Source organism: Betta splendens, chromosome 15, assembly GCF_900634795.4.
Source record: "Betta splendens chromosome 15, fBetSpl5.4, whole genome shotgun sequence".
Lineage (NCBI taxonomy): Eukaryota > Metazoa > Chordata > Actinopteri > Anabantiformes > Osphronemidae > Betta > Betta splendens.
This window is the reverse complement of record NC_040895.2, coordinates 2,491,351-2,509,879: the sequence shown is the minus strand read 5'-3', so window position 1 is coordinate 2,509,879 and position 18,529 is coordinate 2,491,351. Positions and strand designations below refer to the sequence as shown.

At 39.2% G+C, this 18,529-nt stretch overlaps 2 protein-coding genes across 7 annotated transcripts in view; one reads left to right on the top strand and one right to left on the bottom strand.

Moving 5' to 3' along the window:
* Positions 1-3,530: 3,530 nt before the first annotated feature.
* On the top strand, positions 3,531-11,661 carry LOC114842109 (core histone macro-H2A.2). Of its 2 annotated transcripts, XM_041067573.2 has the most exons (8): positions 3,859-4,571; positions 5,205-5,311; positions 5,873-6,076; positions 6,689-6,793; positions 7,609-7,708; positions 7,815-7,904; positions 9,235-9,409; positions 11,259-11,661. In XM_041067573.2, exons 1-8 carry the CDS (start codon positions 4,400-4,402, stop codon positions 11,422-11,424), a joined length of 1,119 nt encoding a protein of 372 aa, XP_040923507.1. In that variant the 5' UTR covers positions 3,859-4,399; the 3' UTR covers positions 11,425-11,661. The 2 variants fall into 2 exon arrangements, with proteins under 2 accessions (XP_055358811.1, XP_040923507.1); XM_055502836.1 differs by lacking the exons at positions 7,609-7,708; positions 7,815-7,904; positions 9,235-9,409; positions 11,259-11,661 and adding an exon at positions 3,531-3,847 and having other exon boundaries at positions 4,392-4,571; positions 5,873-7,533.
* A 70-nt stretch (positions 11,662-11,731) lies between these two features.
* The window catches only part of gbf1 (golgi brefeldin A resistant guanine nucleotide exchange factor 1), a 96,966-nt gene continuing 90,168 nt past the window's right edge, over positions 11,732-18,529 (bottom strand). For all 5 annotated transcript variants that reach the window (XM_029127614.2, XM_029127615.2, XM_029127616.2 and 2 more), the window contains 4 exons: positions 18,224-18,337; positions 17,888-18,065; positions 15,569-15,751; positions 11,732-15,356 (listed from right to left, as the gene is read on the bottom strand). In XM_029127614.2, the coding sequence (XP_028983447.1) occupies positions 15,115-15,356; positions 15,569-15,751; positions 17,888-18,065; positions 18,224-18,337 (717 nt within the window). In that variant the 3' untranslated portion in view covers positions 11,732-15,114. The remainder of the gene's footprint in view (positions 15,357-15,568; positions 15,752-17,887; positions 18,066-18,223; positions 18,338-18,529) is intronic.

Genomic DNA, 18,529 nt, shown 5'->3' with positions numbered 1-18,529 from the left:
TGAAAATGTGCTTAAGCTATGGTTACACTGTGTTTAACATTGTGCTACAAAAAGTTTACGTATTGAGACTTTGGCCTGAGCATTCGCTTTTAGTGTGTAAGCAATAGGCAAAAAACGAAAAAAAGAAATAAGCAGGACTTGTAATAGTAAAACTGGCATTTAAAGATTTAAAATCCTTTTACATGTTTGGCACTTTTTGGGCAGGTGTTGTTTGAGTGATTTACAAAAAAAATGTTTTAGATATATTAATGTATAAAAGTTTTATAGCATATTCTATGAGTGTGGCCAAAAAACACAAGGTTGTATACAAAATAATAAAGAGCGAAGATCTCAATAGTGTGAGAGCTGTTCAGCTCTCCCACTAATAAAAAAAACTGCTGTATAAATGACAATAGAACTGAAAAGGATTGTAAAATGGATTTTAAAAATTCAACTAGAAAGAAGCATTTTTGAAAAAATTCATGCAACTATAACACAGACAAAATGATCAGCCACGGAAAAAATACACGTCAAAAATGCCCAAGAGAGTACAAAAGGGTTAAAAGTCTCACTAATTATCAAAATAAGTTTTACTTTCACTTGTTCTCTACCAGCTGTCACGTAAAAGACAGCTCGGGCTGCACGGTTTAGTTCATCGGTCTCGTTCATTGTTCACAGCATTTACAGTACAGTATTACAGTATTTGCTAGTACTACAGTTTTTTCGTGATTCATTCATAGGGACCCTTACGGATCTTTCATTCGTTTGTTCGTTTATTTATCATGACCGCGACTGTCGCGCTGTTAAACAACAAAGGCAGGGAAGATGCAGGACATTAGTCACGTTAATGTGGTGCGTATTCGCTAGGTTTTCACATGGTTTGAATCGCTTGTGGCGTTTTCTGATTATAATTTGTCCGCTGAAGCAAACCATGTTGTCTCCAGTATATAGTGTTTGAGAACCGCGACCATTATTACAACGCCCACAGCGCCACCTGCTGTAAATGAAATGAATTAATAACTGGAAATTATTTGCTCACTTTACTGTTCGAGAGTTAAGGATTCAGTTTAAAGAATCAAACTTCCCATCTCTAATTAAAGGCAGAAAGAGGTGACATATAATAAGCAAATCACAGGACAATCAGCACAGATCCTCTCAGATCCTTGAATTAGAAAAGACTTCAGCTGATGTCTGTCCCGTGTCCAGACTCTGTGGAACTGAGCAATATCCAGTCCGACAGGCTAATTTCTCTTGAACGTGCTGATCGCCCTGGCAATGTCCTGAGAATAAAGTCAGCTTGCATCACATTTCCCTGTGAACTCCACACTTCCACACTTATTGAGCCTGTTGAAATATCTGCCAGAGGGTGTGCTCTTATGCCACATATACGATCCTAAGTGTATTTTGTCCGAAGGGCGAATATAATAAAAAGACGCTGATTGAGTGGGCCCAGTACCCCGGTTAGCAGTTCAAGACGGAACATGGCTGTGTGCCTGAGTTATTTACTTCATCAAACTACTAGTATTCCACAGTTATCCCTCTAATAATGGCAACTTCAACAGAGGCCACGACCCTAGCAGACAGTGGAGGGTCATCTGCATCGGTTCCCCCTCAGCAGCAGTAGTAATAAAATGACTCCGTGGCCGTAGTTTGCCCCTGTCTGACGCTATATTTCCACCAAAAATAACGTAGCTCTCCATTTCTTCGTCAAGAAGAAGTCGCTAATGGCAGTGAGCTCAGATCAACTTCAGGCTCTTGTTATTCAGTAAAATGTAAAAGCAAAAAAACTATTTCAGTTTGAAGACAGTGTTTTAAAATTCAATACTTTGATCCGTGAATGAAAAAAAAAGTCAGAAAAAGTAGCTTTATTTGTTTTTTCATTACTACATTAAAATGAAATAATAAAAAACTTTTGTTTCTTTCATTTTCCACTTTTGATGTCAAACAAAAAATCTATTCTTCTTTGTGCAGCAAGAATTTATATTAAGGCCATTAAAATATTTACTGAGCAAGAAGCCACTGATCTGTTACCAGCTTCAAATCCGTTCCAATGAATGAATCATCTTTAAACCAGGCACCTCGTTGCGTTGCTAACTGTAGCTGCATTCATGCCTCACAGATTATTTGTACTTTGAGGAAATAAAAATATTTCCTGTTGACTCATGTTTCATCCTGTGACGGTGCTTTTATAATGATGTGTCCAATCGATGGGTCCGATTACATCAGGTAAACCAGCTCTCGCTGCAAACTGTGCTTTACTATTGCCCTGATCAAAAATTACATGGGAACATGATGCTTTACTAACATATGGACCAATAGCTATAGAAAATTACTTATGCCAGCCAGCGAGCTACCATAGATCTACACACATTTCTAGATCACATAGTTTTTGATCTGACCGTAGGCGTAGATTCATGCTTACGCCTGGTTTTTGTGCATAAGCACCCTTCCTACATGAGGCCCCTGGTAAACATGTCTACATGGTACTGGGCTCCATTAGTTATACTTAAAACCTCTGTTGGCTGATTTTCATCCTTGACACCCCACTCCCTATCTATGCCAGGTCCCCTCTGAAGTCTGAAGGAAGATTTATTCTTGTTTTCAGAAATACTGAAACAGCTGGAATTGATAGTCTTGGTTTGTCTGAACCATGCTGCCATGTTATTTATTCTTGGCAAACTAAAAAAGAATTTAGCCAGAATCATTCCAAACTCTGTTTCAATAAATGTGTCCAGGTTCAGTAAGACTGAATGGACACTGCCATAATCTCTAACAAATCTCTAACATTGCCAGACTCTGCCTGCGCCAACTCTGGCTCAAATCAAGTCAACATTACCAGTAGAATCTTTTCCCCAAAAGAAGTTTAAACACCTTAGGACATTGTGGATTTTTGGTGGCACCTTCACCTCAACACTCTACTTTAGACAGAATATCCATTTGTCAAGTCAATTGACTGCATACAAATATGTCACAAGACTTAAGTTACAGAGGTAACATCAGTTAAAATCAGTAAAAGCTGGATGAACCAACCAAACAAGAGAATTTAGTTTCCATTAACATACAGTAAAGATGTTATGAAGATACAGTACTGTTACTTTATGATGATGATGACGGCTTCCAGTCTTTATGCCACAATTCTGAAAATGACATCACATAGGGGTTTGCTCCCAACTAGTGTAGTGGTTGCCAACTGAGTTTACTGGGAGAGCTCCTGAGAACTGTAGGTGGGAAGACTGTCAAATATTATATAAATGTAGGAAAAAGTGTAGTTAAGAAATTGTGTCATGCACTTAATATGTCCTAACACGCTATGTGAATTGCTGTGTTTAGTTACACCCCTGCTTTTGGAGGAGTTTTGGTCTTCCACGGCAACAGGCCCAAACTATGGTAGATGAGAAATAAAACAAATATTACAAAGGTTTTCATTCTGTACTTGTGGGATGTTGTGTTTAGGCTGTTGGAATAATGACGGAGCTGCGTTCATTGTTATAGAAGATCATTGTGTCTGTGACACAATGTGATTCTGGAGAAACGGGACGAATGAAGCCAGATTGGAATAGCTGGGCCCGCATGTCAGGCCTGCCTGTGAGTTATAGGACCGTACGGTGTCCTGTCTGCTGCATAATAATGGCATTGCGTTTGGATTACTGTACATTTAAAGTCCGTTTTGTTTCGACAGGCCGTTAACAGAACCAGCGCCTTCTCTGCTGAGGCGAGTGTGACTGACTGGCAGCATCAGCAGCAGCAGCAGCATCAGCAGAAGCGATGCGCTGCCGCTGCTGCTGATGCTGCCGCTCGGTGTCTGTCCTCTGGTTGGGAACAACACAGACGTAGGAGGCGCCGTGTTTCGCCAAAAAGACGAAAACAGGTAGAAAGTTGGGAGCGATGGCGCATCATGCGTCGGCGCTGAGCCGGAGAGTCAGTGATGTTTTACTTTAGCGCACGACGGGAAAAGGTGGCGGTCGTTTTGCGAAAGGACAACACGCGATCCGTGCCGCTGTACGTGTTCAGCTGCGGGTGCCACATGAACAGCATGACGTGAACATCATCAGGCCGTAGCTCTGTGAGCAGAGACACGCAGTCTGCGAGGTGCAAGAACGGCCAGGCGTCAGTGCAGGGGACGTGGCGTCTGTTTTTTCAGCAGTACAAGTCTTTGTGTGGAGTTTCAAGTGCAAGTAAAATGTGTGTTCGACTGTCAAGCTCTCCCGAACGCGAGTTTTTTTTTTTTTTTGATCAAAAAGGATCCAGCAGAGAATCCCTCACAGTTGCTTTAAGCCGCACTGAGCAGTAGGCCTGTGTTTGTGGCCGGACAGGATTATGTTATGATTATGTATATAAAGTGACTTGATAAACTGCACATTTACAACTGACTCTTACGCAGATACAAAGCTCTGTGTGACATTTTCTTGTAGCCTCCAGTATGTCAGCCAGAGCAGGAAAGAAGAAGGCCACCAAGCTTTCCCGCTCCACCAGAGCGGGTGTCATCTTCCCTGTGGGGAGGATGATGAGGTACCTTCGCACCGGCACACACAAGTACCACATTGGCATGGGGGCCCCCGTGTACATGGCAGCTGTGATCGAGTACTTAGCAGGTAGGCTAGTTACACATTTATTACAACTCTGCTGCGCTGAAATTTATTTTCAGCATCTTATATACTTTCTCAGTGTTTTAAGTTGAAGCTGTCAGACACATGTTTATTGTACTGTGTTTATTCCAGAGATCACGTTGAGTGCAAGCATTGCATGTGAAACATATCTGTTGCGTAACAAAGAAACAGATTCTGCTTGTTTCAGTCAGTTAAAAAGCTGGTAGCTGCAGGGTGTTAAGAATTTTCTCAAGTCTTCAACAATCACCGGTCTTACCAAGCTGCACTGTCACTGAACTGTCTGTACTTTTACACTAGTGTTTTCATCATTTAGCCTTTTTTGGGCATCTGTGTTACAAGATTTATGTGATGTGTCCACATAATATACAGGTAGAGTGTTTTAAAACATCCCTCATTGGTCAGTGTTATTCAGATGGAATCCTATACTTGTCCATGTACCAAATGTCAGAACTCTGTGACATCCCTGACTGTACTCCAGTAACTGGGGCCAGTGTACTGTTTCTTTATCATGAGCACCGATACTGACACATACCTGTTCCATTAGCACAGGGGCGTTTGTGGTCATATAACTACTTAACTGTTTGATGGATTTGCAAACTATGCTTTCTCACCCTTAAGCTGAGATCTTGGAGTTGGCAGGAAACGCAGCCCGAGACAACAAGAAAGGCAGAATAACTCCGAGGCACATCAAACTGGCAGTGGCCAATGACGAGGAGCTCAACCAGGTAATCCAGTTTACAATATGAGCAATACAGTATTGTTTATTCATTATTATATTCCTCTACTACGGGTGGGGGGTTCAGGTTACAGTTAGCTAACACAATACAGCTAGCTATTTGCTAAGGTCTGCTCGCTAAAAAAATCAAAATCATGGGCACCTACCGGCTCATATGTATGGGCTGATAACCACCGATAATGACCATTGAATGGCATGATAACGTCCGAAGCCGCTGACAAAATGATGATCTCTATTTTAACTTTTATAAAACTGGTTAATAACATATTGTCAAGTGCAAAATGCATTGCTATTTGAATAAAGACTACAAAAGAAACACTGCAATATGAAATGCAATTGATTACGTTTTTATTTAAAATTTTAATTAATGAAACTGGGTATTAAATTGCCACTTTTAATATTGAATTGCCAAATGCAAAATGCATTTTAAAATTCAATGACGATATTGCATATTGAGTTGCCAATTGACAAATGCATTGCGATTTGAATTTTGAGTCTAATCAACTTCCATAAGAAATAGGATAAAACTTGTGAACGCTCTCACCATCAGCTTCTTCGTGGGGTGACCATTTCAAATGGAGGTGTTCTTCCTCGCATCCATCCAGAGCTGCTCTCAAAGAAGAGGGGTATTCGGGTAAAAGTGGACAAACAGGTATCGGTTTTTGAGAAGCAAGAAGAGTGCTCAAAGAGCAAAAAACCTGGGAAATGCTTCAAGAAGGCCAACGGCAGACAAAGGCTCAACTCAGTCAGTTCAGCATCACAACACAGAAGTGGTACCAGCAAGGTTCACATAAGACTTTTCACTGTGAATGCAGCTTTCCCAGGTATATTGGGGGAGAGGAGCTGAAGCAGAGCGCTTTGGAGTAGTTTCCCAACACCTGAGCTGTTGATTAAAGTTTTGCCTTCCATGCAGTGCAGTTATTTTGCACTATATTACTTTTATGGTTTGACTGGAATAAACACATTTAGTCGAGGTACGATCACACTGTGTGGAAATGTATCTCTGCATTCGACCCATTCCCATGGGGTGAAGGACAGCTTGCACATAGGCTGTAGTTAAAGACTGTGTTAATATCCTAACAAGGTCAAACCAGTGATGGGTCATCTGTGATGGGCTTTTTTTTCTCAGGCACAGGGATGTTGACGCATCCTGGGAGGGCAGACAATAACTGATTTGCATTTAAATTAGATTGTATAGGTTTATCTAATAAAGTGGACAGTGTGTGAAGATTTCCATAGAAAGCCAAGTCCTATGCACCAGACCCTACTAATCAATGAACACAAAAATTTATATTTACAGTACCAAGTGCTTGGCAGTCAGTTTGTTTTCCTTAGCGTCAGCTGCGTTATTTCTTATTTTGTAAAGGACACAGAACGGAACCAGGACTCTGTACCAAACTCCACAGCAGAAGACGGTCCTGGAGATGGCTTCACTGTCCTGTCAGCAAAGAGCCTGTTCCTTGGACAAAAAGTCTGTGCAAAAAAAACTTAGATAGTCCGATAGAAGGCAGTACATTAGTCTAATACAGTGATTCTCAACTGGTTGCAAACCTGTTTCCAGCGGGTCGCCGGCCTTTGCCAGGCTTTTTTTTATAGGTGTGCCATCTATTCACACTTCTCAACAGTAGGTGGCGATTATGCCTTGTAATGTTAACTGGCACCCACTGTTTGATGCATAGAAGATGACTCACATACGCTAATTGAACATGGTGAAGTGCAAGTATGATTCTCAAAAAAACTGATACTTAAGAAACTGAATTTTTCCATAAAACTTGTTGATTGTCACAGATTCAGTGAGTATTTTCAGGTAAAACTACATAGTTTAAGTCAATGTATTTTATGTGAACCATATCCTGGTAAAAGTTATTTCATTTAGAGAAAATGTTGCTAAAATCTTGATAATATATCAGCCCTATGATTAAATGTGTTTGAAAAGTTTCCTCGATTTGGATCACGGCTTGTCATTAAGGAGTGATGATGGGTCCTGAAGCCAGACCAGTTGAGAACCACTGGTCTAATATGTATCAGAATAGAGTAGTATTCACATTTGTCATTACACATGTACAAGTATTGTACATGGTAACCGGTGGTCCCATTCCCCGGTGGAGCAGTGGGCAGCCAATTACAGCGCTCAGGGAGCTAGTGTTCAGTGTCTTGCTCAAGGACACACCTGGTGCCAGAAGCAGACATGGAACCGACACCCTACCTATAGCGCTACCAGGCCATAACGTGTACCATACCCAAAATCAACAACCAATGTTTTCTAACACTGGTTTGAATCCACAGCTTTCACTAACAGAAAGCGAAATCCACAAGATTGGAACAATCAAAGTAGAAGCAATAATTAACCCAACAAATGCAGATTTGGACCTCAAACATGAAGTGGGTGAGCAAGACAAGTTTATGCTTATTTTATAGATTTTATTCACAGCTTACAACCCTCTTTCTACCCATAAACCTTTGTGCACACCTGAGCAGTGCTTTCTTTTCAGGCAATGCCCTGGAGACAACTGGAGGCCGAGAATTTCTAGAGGAATTAAATGAGCTGCGAAAAGCACAAGGACCTTTAGAGGTGGCATCAGGTACAATGTTTGGGCTAGAAAACTTTTCCATACTACATCAATTGTGCTATTTAACGTTTGTTCTAATAAAAATCTGTCTGTCTCTGCTGCATTTATTGGTCACTTGTGCAGGACATGCTCATCATCTTTCCTAACAAAATGTTACATTATGATGATCTACAAGGATGAATGTGCATTTGTTCCATTGCCTGTAGAAGCTGCTTGATTGGTTTGTGTCTTTGTACAATGTATTGAATAGCTAATTCTTATGTACTGTAATCAATCCATTGAAGACAATTCTAAAACTACAAGCTATGCAGATGTTTTGTTGCATACAATAAGCTGAATAGGTTATAATGAAGTAAGGTTTCAGAGTGTGAAGCTGTAGAAAATATGGATTCTTTGCTGCTATTGCTTATTGGCTTATCATGAACATGAAACAGGAAACACAGGGCAGACCTCCACTGCCACCAGGGGTGTGGAGGCCGGATTGCTACAGCTACAAAAGCTGTGAAACCCATTTGTTACATTTCTGATTAAGTGGATGATTAAATCATGACATCCACTGCTTTTTAAATAAATATTGCTTTACAAATGTTACCCTCTAGATAAAATAACACCAAATGTGTAAGAGATATAACACCCTTTGCTGTTTTTAATTGTTCCCACCTCAGTAAGACCAAAACAATATTATCCATCCATCCATTTTCTTAACCGCCTACTCCCTAGTGCGGGGTCACGGGGGTGCTGGAGCCTATCCCAGCTGGCTACGGGCACTCACACACTCACACCTACGGGCAATGGAGAGAAGCCAATCAACCTAATGCACGTCTTTCACGGGGAGGACGTGCAAACTCCACACAGAAAGTCACCAGGGCCGCCTCCGGGAATCAAACCCAGAACCTTCTTGCTGTGAGGCGACAGTGCTACCCACCGCAGCACCATGCCGCCCCCAAAAAACAACAGTAAACAACAAGTTTACTGTATATTATTAAACGTAATATTAGTTTATTAGTTTTAGTGCAGCCTTTTTTACTTTACTCCAAATTTGACAGGCAGCATTCTCACTTTCTCTGGATTAATAGCAGAAGACCTGACAGGCACACACATGAAATATACCGCAACTGTTGACTGACATTACGTCTTGTGTCATGTACGATACTTTCTTAGAAAAAAAGCACTATGTTCAAGCATATCTTTAATCTTGAAGGATACTAAATGATTGAGTGAATGTCCATTGTGATGCTTAAATTCCTGTATCATGTAAAGAATGTAGAGCCTAAACGCAAACTTAATAATGTCTTATTTTCAGGATCATCAAACTTAAATGTTTATGACTTTGCATCTGCAGTGGCGGTGAGCCCGGCCAATGGGATGGCAGCCCGCTTCATCATCCACTGTAACGTGCCTCTGTGGGGTACTGAAAAGTGTGACGACCAGCTTGAGAAAACGGTGAAAAACTGCCTTTCAGCAGCAGAGGACAAAAAGCTCAAGTCTGTGGCTTTCCCTTCTCTTCCTGTTGGACGGTGAGAAATCCCACTCTTGTTATTCTCTTTGCTCCCTCCATAAGACTCACTATTGCCCTATTACACACAATGCCTACCACTTAAAATAAACACTTACACATAGCCTATAACATTTACACACACACACAAACCTATACACATGTACAACCCCCTCCCGGTTTTACTCTACTGTACCTGTTAGAGTGTGTCCTTTCAGCAACAGAGTAATCTGTGTATGTAGTGCTAGGTTTACATTACATAACCCTAACCCCCTCACTGAAAGCGTATGCTAACAGGTAAGTAACGCAAACTGGTCTTCCATATTAAAGAGTGACCACGTTAGTGGTGACTGACTTCCGGTTAGTTGTCTAGTGACAACTAGTGACCGTAACTTTTGATCCCCGCAGCGGATCACGACTATGCGCTTTCTTAAAAGGGGTGTGGTGATCAACTTTGTTTGCGACACACCCCTACTGTAAAACAGAGCTTTGTGGATGAAAGCTTAAACACGTTTTCAGACGGGCCGTGTGGGCGATCTACAGAGCTTTTTGATATGAAAAGTTACAGACACCTTGCTGAAACATCAAGGTCCAATTCTTTAGCATTATTTAGCGTGGAAAAGGCGTGTGCATCTATTTTTAAGTTGTGTTTTGTGATCCAAGCCTGTCTAAAAACTGCATTACATATCAGGCTGTATCAAGCATTGTTAAAGTAAATGTGCTCACCTAAAGCTGAGGTGTTTATTTTGGTCTGATAAACTCGGTCTACGGTGTGAAGTTCAGGTAACTTCTGTGTTCCTCCTCATAATAGAATTTCTGTTTAGCTGCTCTTTAAAGCACTTTGTCACTTTTTCATTCTGGGTTTTCAAAAGGTTCTCTTGAATAGGTAGGTTTGACCTCAGGCGATGTCCTAGGAGAAGATGGGGATTTATCACATTCCAGTGGTGTTGAGCGATATACTAGCAAGCTCTGGTAGAAATCAGCTCCAGTATCTCTTGCTTTGTGCACAAGTCACTTCACGGTTTGAAATGATCTTTCAATCAAAACATTAGACTAAGGAAAATGATGAGTTGAGGACCTGCAAAGGTTCTAAATGAAGCGCTGGCGAACTGCTGAAGTACTCTGCGCTTGCAAATTGCGACATTATTTTTTTTCTGGTAGGCAGCTTGAAGTGCTCTCTTTTTATGGCTCTATTTAAATCTCGTGGATCTGCCGTTCATCTCTTCCCTTCTTCATATGACCACACTGGGTTTACTTGAAGAGAAGGTGTTCTTTTATTAGTCACTTCACATCCTGCAATTAGCATCCAGGTAACATCCATCTGCGCATGATCCAATTACGGCAGCCCTTAAAGCAGGGGTGTCAAACTGATGCCTACTGCCCTGCTGGTTTTCCACCTCTCCCTGCCCGAGTTCCTATCGATTACCTTGACCAGGTGTGTTCATTTGTCATTGACAAGCTGGAAAAGTCAACTGATATACCTGATGAAGGTATATCAGTTGACCTCAAAATAAAAGCACCAATACAATTTATTAGCTTTAACTGCACTTGTTTTGCCTTTGAATGGTTAATTATGGCTATTTAAAGACTAATTGACAGTTACGTTATTACCCCCACACATTTCCTCTAAATCCTTTCAAAATAAAAGCACCAATGCAATTTTTTACATCGTTGCAGGAGCAGATCAGCTCTCCCACGTAATTTCTCAAGAAATTACTTTTTCTAGTTTTATTTACTTTTACTTAATTGCTGACTACGGTAAAATTTCAATGCTAAGTTTTTTACCCCACCTAGAGACCTTGAAAACGTATTTTGATTACTATATACACTCTCATAATGTAAAATGATAATAATGTTCAAATCTCTTACAGAAATGGATTTCCAAAGCAAAAGGCTGCCCAGCTTACCCTCAGGGCCATCGCCAACCATTTTCTGTCAGCCGCTAATTCCTCTCTGAAACATATTTATTTTGTTCTGTTTGACAGTGAAAGCATTGGAATATACCTTCAGGAAATGGCTAAGCTGGACAGCAAATGAGGAGTTCGGTTTGTCCATGGTTGTTATTGATATTTGTGAGTGTTTAGGTTTTGTCCTTCCTGTGATTACATTTCAATTTGCAGTTTGCTATTGTGGCTTTTCACATTTATTTACATAAATGTACAAATACAAGCAGTTTTTTAGATCCATGTAGCTTCTGATACAGCCTACTGAACAAGTGTTCTTCTTTTACTTTGAAATAAATGCAATTTTTAAAAGCACACGGTATAATAATGAGTCCTTACAGTATGTAAAACGTAAGCATTAGCATACCTCCCCAGCAAACATATTTTACATACAAAACAAATAACAAGCTCCCACTTTTATTATATTTATTATACAATATACATCACACACCATATTTATGTATTGTATTTTCTCGTTAAAGACATAATTAGATAACCTCTCTAAGAGTCCCATAAAACAAATAAACACATTACAAAACTAGCTCTCGGAGATTGTAGAGCTACCTGACTGACATTTCAACTGTACAACAGAGGTAAATTCCAGCCATCTGTCACTGACCTTCACCTTCCTCCCCCACAGATCAATAAATAACATCAAATTTTGCTGCCATCTGTACCACACAGACACATGTTTGGCATTAAATCTCAGTGATTTTTCAGGGTAATGTCTTTGTACACAAGGCATAGGTAGCATGCAACAGTGTTAGATATCTGTGGAGTAAAACTGAAAAATCTAGCTAGTTGACATTTTTAGATCTGTAAGTATCTAGTTTTCTGATTTTTGTACAAAATGTAGCAGGTGTGTTGTATGGGTGTACTACAGGCTAATAAACAGCTCTGTGTTTCTATATACAGTGGGTATGCAGAGTACCCACTGTATATACAGTAGAAACACACACCTTAAATGTCCCTTAAATCTTTCACTGTTATTTTGCAGCCATTTGTTAAAATCCTTTAAGTTCATTTTTTCTGTATTAATGTACACACAGCACCCCATATTGACACAAACACAAAACACAGAATTGCTGATTTTTTTGCAGATTTATTGAAAAAGAAAGACTGAAATATAAGTTATAAGTATTCAGACCCTTTGCTGTGACACTCAAATTTAACTCAGGTGCTCTCCATTTCTTCTGATCATCCTTGAGATGGTTCTACACCTTCGTTGGAGTCCAGTTGTGTCTATAAAAACCTTACAGCTCACAGTGCATGTCAGCGCAAATAAGAATCATGAGGTCAAGGGAACTGCCTGAAGAGCTCAGAGACAAAATTGTGGCAAGGCACAGGTCTGACCAAGGTTATGATAAAAATTCTGCTTCACTTAAGGTTCTTAAGAGCACAGTGGCCTCCATAATCCTTAAATGGAAGACGTTTAGGACGACCAGAATCTTACAGCTGGCCGTCTGGCCAAACTAAGCTATTGGGGGAGAAGAGTCTTGGTGAGAGACAGGTAAAGATGATGGAAGCCTCTCCTTAGTGCAAGACACACAAAAGTTTGCATGGAGGTTGCTAGAAAAAAAAACACCTGAAGGACTCCAAGATGGTGAGAAATAAAATTCTCTGATCTGGACCAAGATAAAACTTTTTGGCCTTAATTCTAAGCAGTATGTGTGGAGAAAACCAGACACTACTTATCACCTGTCCAATAACAGTGAAGCATGGTGGTGGCAGCATCATGCTGTGGGGGTGTTTTTCAGCTGCAGGGACAGGGCGGGTGGTTGCAGTCAAGGGAAAGATGAATGCAGCCAAGAACAGGGATGTATTTTTTTACTAAATCTGCAAAAATGTCAACAATTCTGTTTTTATGTCAATATTGGGTTCTGTGTGTACATTAATGAGGGAAAAAATTAACTTAAATGATTTCAGCAAATGATTGCACTATAACTGAAAATTTAAGGGGGTCTGAATGTACCCACTTAATTTAAGTTGCAATAATTTCCATTGAAACTTAAATGCGGAACCCACTCATCTTAATAAAGCATAAAGATGTAATGTTTTTAATCTGTTTTTTTTTTGCATCTTACTTATAAGAACAATACTGTATATTGTATTGACAGTTCCTGCAATAAATTGAGTGCAATTTTCTTTCAACATTACAATGTAAGAATTATTACATTAAAATCAAGATCTTAAGTTACAGTACTTGTATTATTTGCTTCCACAGATTTAATTGTGATTCAAAATATTACATAATATGCAGTACTTGCTGGGGATTTCCTGTGTGTGTGTAGTACTGCATTCAGGGAGCTGCATTAGCTTAACCCAATTACTATTGTGATTTCTTTACATTTATCAAAAAATGAGGATTAATTTGTAATTAAGAATTGTATTTCACAGTTAAAGGGAGGACTCAGTAAATCCCTCTGTGTTCAGTAGAGAAGAAATATATAGTGCTAGAAAGCTTGTTTTGGTTGTTTTATGTATGTAAAATGAGCAGAGGGTTAGAAACTGTACATGCAAGAAGAAAGTTTGGCCCCGTGAAATAAAACATCAAACATACAAATAAGTTCACACTTGGAAAATTCAATTTAATTAACGAAACAATTATTATAGTACTTACATATTTGAATATATATTGTCCTTTTACATTAGTATTTAGCATTGGGCTGCCTGATCTTACTAAGTGAAATCTAAAGGGGGTCGGGAGCATCCTGTCCTATTTCCTAATCATTTTATTAGAACTTAATCTAGTCTAAACCATGTGATTCTCCAACCACTATAATCATATTCTAATATTTTAATGTCCACCACCAGGTTGATGTATTGTAAGATACCCCCCCCCCTCCATTATCAATAACATCAATTACCCAACTCAGATTAGGACTAGTTCTTCATCTAACTGAAAACTGCAGGTTTAAGAGGAGTATGATTTAGGGGGAAATATATATAAAACCAGAGGGGTCAGGTCACACTGGTACTGCTACTTAAATTTTTAAATTTATACAATATTATATTTACTGTCTTTTAAATTTAAGTAATTTATACTATTAGACTTTTTGCTCTAATGTTACCTGTCTTAATGTCAAGTCCCTAACTGAGCATCCACTTGGGGTCCCCCACCTACACCACCCCCCAAACTTCTCAGGCTGGTTGCCAACACTAGAAGAACACAGTCCACCAGCCACTCAACTCACAGCAACACTAACACTGAACAAGAGATACTCCTTCCATATGTTAATTTCTGGTGGTGAATGTTAGGGTAACTGCCCTAGGGCAACTATTTAAAATGAAGTACTCGACCAAAACGCAAATTATTACCTTTCTGACAGTTCCAGCTTAAAGTTGAGAAAATATAACCTTTTAAAAAAGTACTCAAAGCAATCCTACTAAAGTAATTTCGCCAATGTTTACTGCATTCCTGTAGTAAACATTTGGTTTGCACATAATGACTAAACACAGATGTTTTACACTTTACACCACTTTGCTTTTAATGGCAGCTACAGGTGTGGTTCTAATTGTCTTTGGTAGGCCACTTTAAAGTATATTAACCAGAATTAACTGCATCTGGTTTCTGCTGTGATATATTCTTATGTAAAAATAGTGTGGTGTGTCATAAATTTAGAGTATATTTGGAACAGTGAAATGATCACCCCTAACCTTTAACTTCAATGTAATATCAAATGAATTTTATATCTTGCATTTAATTACAAGCAGCTACTCAATTTGTTACTGAAGATTCCTTTGTCCACCGATTCAAGAGAAGATCATTGGGACGTATTACAGATTACTTGACTTCATCAGAAGAGCCAGGCGATGGAAGCAGTGGTACAGGTGATGTGGCCTCTATGAGGGCAGGGTTTAAGATGATTGGCAGGGACATGGGTGGAACACCCACCTGCAAGGGGGAGGCAAGGGGCTGCAGGATGAGGGGAGGCTGGCTCAAGGGAGAGGGAGCCTGGGCAGGGGATGTTAAAGGAACTGGCATAGGAGGAACTGAGGTTTGTCCTGCAGATGACTGATCTATTCCTAGAAAACAAAACAACAGTTATTTACATACTGCTAAGTAACAGTTCATAGAATTTCTAGATGGACCACTGTGAAGGTTGACAATGCTTTTGGCATAAGTGGCTACTTGTCCCATGGCTGCCGTCTCATTTAAACAAAACTCCCTCCACTCTATCTATAATGTGTTTGCATGAGAAGTGAGTGTTTGACTGCACAGAGACAGGAAATCCTACCAGTGGCACTGGTTGCCTGAGGCTCATGGAACAATGGTGGTCTAACAGAGGCCAGCATCTCTGCAGGGCTTAATGTGACTGCGGAGGGTAGCTGAGCAGTAGGTGGAGACACCGGACGTGGTTTAGGCTGACCTGCTGCGGGTATTGCCTGCATAGGCTCTGCTGAAGAACTGGAAACTGGATCTGAAACAAATAAAAAAATATATATAATATAACAAATAAGTCATCCATTTACCAGAATGATGCTTTTCAGACCAACTTCATCGTCAGGTCTGTATAGTGTGGTAAAAGTTGCAAACATAATCAGAATTCCTACAAATGCTATTGTCCTGGCCTACAATCATACCATGGCTGATATGTGACTGGTCACCACCTGGTCCCTGATGATTTGTTGAGCTGTACAGAGTAGTAGAAGTGAACTGCATCAGCGCAGGACAGGGGCAGAGACCTGAGTGCAAAAGTTCAAGCATCTACTTCTTTTTGTTCACTGCAGTCAACCATTGATGGGAATTATTAAACAAGACCAGTGTCATTGTTGGTTTGCTAGTTTTAAATAAAAAAAAAAAGTGAAATTAATTAAGTCTGCCTAGATTTTGTCCGTGTGCCACTGAGTCCAGTTTTGTCAAAATTATAGCAGGGACCTCAATTTTAATTCCTGCTGTCATTTATTAATTGGAAAAAACAGACTAAACAACAACATTTAATGAATTTCATAATAAAAAAATGAGTGGAGATGACATATGGATGAACCCTCAAGTGTGAAACTGTGCATCAATATTTTTTACATCATGATGATGCTTGGGCTTCTGCCGCAATTAAAAATGTGCACAAATACAAATAAATGAACTATTGTCAATGCGCATAACTCCCACAGACAAGTGCTTCCAAGGGGTTAACTTGATTCAACAACTAATTCTTACTGGAAACATAGCAAACATAGCAAAAAAAACCAAAAAAACTTTTCAGTTTTAATTTATAGCAACCATTCATTGTAAGTAAACACTACTTCCTAGAATAGCAAAACAAAGCAACCTACAGTATTCTGTCACTCAAGAAAAAAAACTGAAAGGTACAGAGTTAGGGGTTGAGTTAGTTCCTTTAATACCCAACAGCTACAATCTGCAATGACAAAAATAAATAGAACTCTCTTTACCTACAGTACCTACACTAACTAATGAAATCATACAAAAGGCAACCAGAAAAAACTAATATCCAAAATTTATAAAATCAACTTAAGACTAAAATAATAAAAAATGACCTAGTTTTCTAAACAAACACAAGAAACATCTTAAAGTTATACAAACTCATGCAGAGAATCATCCAAACAAATTCTATTGTTATTTTTTCACTGCGCTACAATGAATTTAAGTTGTTAAGTAATAAGTACTAAATAGTATTTAAGACTTGTTGTAAATGTAGCTATAAATAACACTGGACACTGGACCAGGTAGATGTACAGTCTTATGCAAAAGATTAGGCGCAGATTTGAAAAGATGTTAACATCTTGAGTTTTTATTTATATCCCTGTTCAATTTATGGCAGTAAAAAAATAATAATAAGTAACTGTGCATGTTCACTGAAAATTTTGTGCAGTTTTTTCATTTCCGAGAGACACTGTGTTAACATCGTTTCAAAAAAGAACAACAAAACAAAACAAAGAATTTTGTTAATTATCAAGGGGTTCTTAAACTTTGGCATAAGGTTGTATATGAATATCAAACTATTTACTCAAGCTTACATTGGGCTTCGGAGTACGAACTTTGGTCCTGGTGGTTCAGGTTTGAATGGCTCGACACAATAGACTTCACAACCATGCGTACCACACAACCACACCCATTTAGACCACACGCCAAATGGTGGGGCCCATAAGGTTTTGAATGAATGAATGAATGATCACATGAACCGCCTTCTTAATAACTGTAATTTAATTAATGTAATTTAATTCTTGATTTTAAAATGATCATCAGATATGAAGCATGTACAGTTATCAGTGTGCAGTTATTATCAATTTAATTTAATTATTTAAATGTTATTAAGTTCTAGTAGTTTTCACCACCTGTCTTGTGTAGTATCTAGTGTGTGATAACGAAACAAGCTTTTAACCATTTAGTGCTGTTCTCCATCTAAAAACCTCCATGGTTGGTGAGATTAACTTAATTGTGTATTTACTGAAACATAAAATGTTGACATAGGTACAGGAGAAGTTGTATATTTAATATTGGCTTTCCAGTTTTCATCAAAGTAAGACCATGAACATCATTTGTGTTTGTAAATTAAGCACCTTGAAATTAATGGCTCTTTAATGGGTTAATTATTTACCTGGTATAACAGTCTGTTTGAAGAGTTCCTCTCTTAAGTGAGGCAAGAAACAGACAATTCGTTCCCAGGTTATTTCCCACAGGTCTGAGTATCCTGTCCTGGAGTCAGCACTATGGAAGATCCCCGCTGTGTCCATCACTAGCAGCATGTTCTTTAGAGATTCTGGGATTGCCTCCAACTACACAGAAACATATAGAGTTACTGTTACGACAAAGTTACTTTTAATCATTTCACATGTTGTTTAAAGTCTGCTTACCATGACTCTATTTCCTGTAAAAATGAAAATAGTAATAGACTAAAGGTCACAATTTAACACTAACGTGTCATACTGCTCACCAGTAAGTCACTGGATCCTGCATGCATGTACTTGTCCATGAAATCTAGGATGGTAAGCCACAGGGCAGCAAAGGTTGGCAAGGACAGGAGAGGGGATAGATGCTGGAGGAAAACCTAAGAATGGAAACCGCACTTGATCCACTGCTGTTGGCAGGAGTACGAGCCCTGGTAATGTATACACACACTTGGCTTCTGGACAACAAACATTCTAACTACAAGGCAGACATGGGAAATATACATTGCACTCCAATTTAACTCTAATCAATAATAATAAACATATAGTAGAGTTATCTGACAGCTTAAATT